The 6,478-nt window shown below is 41.6% G+C and overlaps 1 protein-coding gene across 1 annotated transcript; it reads left to right on the top strand.

The window, feature by feature from the left end:
* The first annotated feature begins 621 nt into the window (after positions 1 to 621).
* On the top strand, positions 622 to 6,350 carry LOC128371790 (E3 ubiquitin/ISG15 ligase TRIM25-like). Its single transcript, XM_053332164.1, has 2 exons — positions 622 to 2,286; positions 4,587 to 6,350. Exons 1-2 carry the CDS (start codon positions 622 to 624, stop codon positions 6,324 to 6,326), a joined length of 3,405 nt encoding a protein of 1,134 aa, XP_053188139.1. The 3' UTR covers positions 6,327 to 6,350.
* The last annotated feature ends 128 nt before the right edge of the window (positions 6,351 to 6,478 follow it).

Here is a 6,478-nt window from a genome sequence, read left to right as displayed (position 1 = left end):
TTTGTAGACGGAGTTGCCTTATTAGCCTATCAGTGTTTTTATTTAGGATGGTGTAGGTTATTGAGGAGATAGTAGTTTAATTGTGAACTGTATATTACTGTTGTGCAGAGGGACACACACACACACACACATAGAGGCCTATTATGGTGTGCAAATGATAGTAATCCTGTATTGATTTATTGGTGTATAGTTGCAACATTTATCATTCTCCCTGTTATGATAATCAGTTGATACTTTATTTATCCCAAGGACAAATTTAAGTATTACAGCAGCGAACAATGTGGTAAAAAAAGGTAAAAGACACAAGTTCAATCAAAGCTTGAGTTGTCTATGTCAATTTTGTTTTTTAATGATTAACGAGCCTATGTTTCTATCATCTCTCTCATACTGCTCCTCTTCCTGTATTGAATCACAGTTTGATAACTCCTCCCTTTTCTTCCTGCTCTCAAACACAACATTTCCTTGTTCTCTCCCTTTCAGATCTACAGTATTAAGATGGGTGTAACCAACATGTGGTGAAGTGCAGGGAGCTGTCAGCCTCATGCTGTTTAGATCAGAGCTCAAACCAGTTTTACTTCTGGGAAAGAGAAAGTCACAAAGTCGTTGCCACTGAGAGCTGAAATGACAGAGAAAGGAGATCAGCTGGACCGGGAAACCTTCTCTTGCTCGATCTGTCTGGATCTACTGAAGGATCCGGTGACTATTAACTGTGGGCACAGCTACTGCATGAACTGTATTAAAAACTTCTGGGATGAAGAGGATGAGAAGAAAATCCACAGCTGCCCTCAGTGCAGGCAGACCTTCACACCGAGGCCTGTCCTGGGTAAAAACACCATGTTAGCAGCTTTAGTGGAGCAGCTAAAGAAGACTGGACTCCAAGCTGCTCCTGCTGATCTCTGCAATGCTGGACCTGAAGATGTGGCCTGTGATTTCTGCACTGGGAGGAAGCTAAAAGCCTTGAAATCTTGTCTTAATTGCCCAGCCTCTTACTGTGAGAAACACCTCCAGCTTCACTATGATGCAACTCCATTTAAAAAACACAAGCTGGTCGAACCCTCCAAAACACTCCAGGAGAACATCTGCTCTTGTCATGATAAGGTGATGGAGATATTCTGCCGTACTGATCAGCAGAGTATCTGTTCTCTCTGCTCTGTGGAGGAACATAAAGGCCACGACACAATCTCAGCTGCAGCAGAAAGGACTGAGAGGCAGAGAGAGCTCGAGACCAGTCGACAAAACATCCAGCAGAGAATCCAGGACAGAGAGAAAGATGTGAAGCTGCTTCAACAGGAGGTGGGGGCCATAAGTCGCTCTTCTGATAAAGCAGTGGAGGACAGTGAGAAGATCTTCACTGAGCTGATCCGTCTCATCCAGAAAAGAAGCTCTGATGTGAAGCAGCAGATCAGATCCCAACAGGAAACTGAAATGAGTCGAGTCAAAGAGCTTCAGGAGAAGCTGCAGCAGGAGATCACTGAGCTGAAGAGGAAAGACGCTGAACTGAAGCAACTCTCATACACAGAGGATCACAACCAGTTTCTACACAACTACCCCTCACTGTCACAATTCAGTGAACTTACAGACTCATCGAGCATCAATATCCGTCCTCTGAGATACTTTGAGGATGTGACAGCAGCTGTGTCAGAGCTCAGAGATAAACTACAGGACATCCTGACAGAGAAATGGACAGACATCTCACTGACAGTCACTGAAGTGGACGTTTTACTGTCACAACCAGAGCCCAAGACCAGAGCTGAGTTCTTAAAATATTCATGTGAAATCACACTGGATCCAAACACTGCAAACAATTGGCTGTTATTATCTGAGGGAAACAGAAAAGCAACATCCATACATAAAGAACAGTCTTACTCTCGTCATCCAGACAGGTTCACTAGATTGATTCAGGTCCTGAGCAGAGAGAGTCTGACTGGACGTTGTTACTGGGAGGTGGAGTGGAGCGGGTTAGGAGTTTATATAGCAGTCACATACAAGAATATCAGCAGAGTAGGGAACTCAAATGAATGTAAATTTGGACACAATGACAAATCTTGGGGATTAGCTTGTGACAATAACCGTTATGAGTTTTTGTTCAACAACATCTCACCTCCCGTCTCAGGTCCTCGTTCCTCCATAGTCGGAGTGTACCTGGATCACACAGCAGGTATTCTGTCCTTCTACAGCGTCTCTGAAACCATGACTCTCCTCCACAGAGTCCAGACCACATTCACTCAGCCTCTCTATGCTGGAGTTTTGCTTTATTGGTATGGAAGCACAGCTGAGTTCTGTAAAGTCAAATAGACAGAAACCATTTGAGACTTCATGAGTCAGATTCTGTGTTTGTATTTAACTTAATTTTGTTTGTCTCTGTTGTTTCTGAGAGCTTGTTGCAGTTTCTGAACTGCACAGAGATCAGCTGTCAATCAAACTGTGATTGTCGACACTTTTTCATTATCATCATCTCTTCTGTTGATAATGTATTGAGTTTCTTTAAATGTCACTTTTTCCTGTGTTTTTATCCATGACGGTATCACTGCTCATGACAATGTTTAAACTTTTACTGACATTTCTTTAGATGAAAATTTAAGCTTCTCTTTGTTCTAAATCTTAGTTTAATGTTTATTTTGATGTGTTTGTGTGATGTTGTTTTTCTTCCACATTAGCATCATAAATAGAAATAAATATCTTTAGAAAGGAATGATAAATATATAATGTAGAATAAAACTGTAATTATCCTGATAATAATCAATAAGTAGATCACTGATTATTTTCTTGTACATAGCTGACATTCTGTGTTAAACAAAGTGATTGTGTGGATGAAGTGAATCTGTTCATAAAATAATTGAACAAGAGTCATTTAACAAACTTCACTGATTAGATGTATGAACAAACTGAAGGTTTACATCATGAATAAAGCTGTTTGTTTCTCAAGAATGAACAAAACATGTATTTGTCTTCATTTCAGAATTATATTAAAACCTTTTGGAGAAAATCATAAACTAATATGAGTTTATTTGAGGCCCTTTTCCTCCTGAAACGTGACAAACTACAGTGTTAATGTTAATATTTAATTAATTAACAATAAACTGATATAATGAACACTTGAAATTACCTCATCTGTTTACATCTAGACTACATTACATTGTTTTATAAACTACTTATTAAATATTTATAGACTGCTTATAAATGCTAAATGGAAGTGTTTTTCTTTTCAACCTACATTAATACGTTATTTTGTACACCTGGGGGCAGTAGAGCACACTGTAAACGTCACTGGCAGAATACAGTATTATCACCTTATGAAGAGGATGTGGTGAACATGTTACCAAACAGTTACCAATTTACTCATCCAGCAGACAAGAGGCAACATTAGCATTAATCTGCAGTCATGTTTCTGTCCACTTGACAAATGTAAATCCACATTCACTCTCTTTTTAGGTCTGGTGTGGTGTGCAACAACTCCTGATAAAGATATGTGACTCCAGTTGTTAAGTAAGTTATTTATTTATTCCGTATATAGACTGTAGATAAGTGTTGGTGGTGATTGTGGACCCTCGCTTCCTCCCATGGTAGTCTGTGATGGGGGGATCACTCAAACCGCTCAAACCTACAGGAGGAGGACGGACTTACAGAGCTGCTAAACTCCAGGTAATCTAAACATTGAAAACATGTGCCCAGTCACTACACTCATCCCTCTTTCTGGTCTTGAGGACACCGACGACCAGGAGTCCTCTGATAACAAACTTTCTCCCTGTTATTCAGCTGTCGAAGTCAGACAGTTTGGTTGTGGCCGTCTCACCTGTCCGACTCTGAAGACATTAACTAGCTAAGCGGAGTTTCCCTTCAGTTAGGACGGTGGAAACCTGTCGAGAGACAATAGTTTGGACCGTCTGTAACCTCTGATGTGTGCATGAAGGACATGCATGTAAGCTTTGACACTTATTTTTGTAAAATATTGCTGTCTGAGTCGACCTTCTTGTTCACATATTCTACCTCATTCTGACGGGTTTGCTCGATTAATTGATTGACCTTTTAATGACTTTGTAGACGGAGTTGCCTTATTAGCCTATCAGTGTTTTATTTTGGACGGTGTAGGTTATTGAGGAGGTAGTTTAATTGTTAACTGTATATTACTGTTCTGCAGAGGGACACACACACACACATAGAGGCCTATTATTGTTTGCAAATGATAGTAATTCTATATTGATTTATTGGTGTATAGTTGCAACATTTATCATTCTCCCTGTTATGATAATCAGTTGATATATTACATAGATACTTTATTTATCCCAAGGTCAAAGTATTACAGCAGCGAACAATGTGGTAAAAAAGGTAAAAGACACAAGTTCAATCAAAGCTTGAGTAGTCTATGTCAATTTTCTTTTTTAATGATTAACTAACCTATGTTTCTATCATCTCTCTCAAACTGCTCCTCTTCTTGGATTAAATCACAGTTTGATAACTCCTCCCTCTTCTTTCTGCTCTCAAACACAACATTTCCTTGTTCCTTCCCTTTCAGAGCTACAGTTTGAACGATGGGTATAACCAACATGTGGTGAAGTGCAGGGAGCTGTCAACCTCATGCTGTTTAGATCAGAGCTCAAACTAGTTTCACTGAGAAATTGAGAGTCACACAGTTGTTGCTACTGAGAGTAGAAATGGCAGAGAAAGGAGATCAGCTGGACCGGGAAACCTTCTCTTGTTCGATCTGTCTGGATCTACTGAGGGATCCAGTGACTATTCCCTGTGGACACAGCTACTGCATGAGCTGTATTAAAAACTTCTGGGATGGAGAGGATCAGAAGAAAATCCACAGCTGCCCTCAGTGCATGCAGACCTTCACACCGAGGCCTGTTCTGGGTAAAAACACCATGTTAGCAGCTTTAGTGGAGCAGCTGAAGAAGACTGGACTCCAAGCTGCTCCTGCTGATCACTGCTATGCTGGACCTGAAGATGTGGCCTGTGATGTCTGCACTGGGAGGAAGCTGAAAGCCTTCAAATCTTGTCTGAATTGTCCAGCCTCTTACTGTGAGAAACACCTCCAGCCTCACTATGATGTAGCTCCATTAAAGAAACACAAGCTAGTCGAACCCTCCAAAACACTCCAGGAGAACATCTGCTCTCGTCATGATAAGGTGATGGAGATTTTCTGCCGTACTGATCAGCAGAGTATCTGTTCTTTCTGCTCTGTGGAGGAACATAAAGGCCACGACACAATCTCAGCTGCAGCAGAAAGAACTGTGAGACAGAGAGAGCTCGAGGCCAGTCGACAAAACATCCAGCAGAGAATCCAGGATAGAGAGAAAGATGTGAAGCTGCTTCAACAGGAGGTGGTGGCTGTCACTCGCTCCGCTGATAAAGCAGTGGAGGACAGTGAGAAGATCATCACTGAGCTGATCTGTCTCATCCAGAAAAGAAGCTCAGATGTGAAGCAGCAGATCAGATCCCAGATGGAAACTGAAGTGAGTCGAGTCAAAGAGCTTCAGGAGAAACTGCAGCAGGAGATCACTGAGCTGAAGAGGAAAGACGCTGAACTGAAGCAACTCTCATACACAGAGGATCACAATCAGTTTCTACACAACTACCCCTCACTGTCACAACTCGTTGAACAAACAGATTCATCCAGCATCGATGTCCGTCCTCTGAGATACTTTGAGGATGTGACAGCAGCTGTGTCAGAGCTCAGACATAAACTACAGGACATCCTGACAGAGAAATGGACAGACATCTCACTGACCATCACTGAAGTGGACGTTTTACTGCCACAAACAGAGCCCAAGATCAGAGCTGGATTCTTGAAATATTCATGTGAAATCACACTGGATCCAAACACAGCATACAGCAGTCTGTTATTATCTGAGGGAAACAGAAAAGCAACACGCATGGGTAAAGATCAGTCTTACTCTAGTCACCCAGACAGATTCACTGGAAAGATTCAGGTCCTGAGTAGAGAGAGTCTGACTGGACGTTGTTACTGGGAGGTGGAGTGGAGTGGGAGAGGAGTTTATGTAGCAGTCGCATACACGAATATCAGCAGAGGAGGGAGCTCAAATGAATGTGGATTTGGACACAATGATAAATCTTGGGCATTATATTGTGACAAAAACACTTATAAGTTTTGGTTCAACAACATCTCAACTCCCGTCTCAGGTCCTTGTTCCTCCAGAGTCGGAGTGTACCTGGATCACACAGCAGGTATTCTGTCCTTCTACAGCGTCTCTGAAACCATGACTCTCCTCCACAGAGTCCAGACCACATTCACTCAGCCTCTCTATGCTGGAGTTAGGGTTCATTGGTATGGAGACACAGCTGAGTTTTGTAACCTCAAATAGACAGAAACCATTTCAGACTTCATGAGTCAGATTCTGTTTGTATCTTCATTTTGTTTGTCTCTGTTGTTTCTGAGAGCTTGTTGCTGTTTCTGAACTGCACAGAGATCACCTGTCAATCAAACTGTGATGGTAACAGTTTTTTATCATCATCT

The sequence above is a fragment of the Scomber japonicus genome, chromosome 13 (assembly GCF_027409825.1).
Source record: "Scomber japonicus isolate fScoJap1 chromosome 13, fScoJap1.pri, whole genome shotgun sequence".
Lineage (NCBI taxonomy): Eukaryota > Metazoa > Chordata > Actinopteri > Scombriformes > Scombridae > Scomber > Scomber japonicus.
This window is presented reverse-complemented; position numbering and strand designations above follow the sequence as displayed.

What these genes read in the sequence shown, in the direction of transcription:
- LOC128371790 (XM_053332164.1), top strand. Translation starts at nt 622, where the DNA reads ATGACAGAGAAAGGAGATCAGCTGGACCGGGAAACCTTCTCTTGCTCG. An exon ending in GCACAGCTGAGTTCTGTAAA is followed by an intron (nt 2,287 to 4,586) that starts GTCAAATAGACA and finishes CATGCTGTTTAG; the next exon opens with ATCAGAGCTCAAACTAGTTT.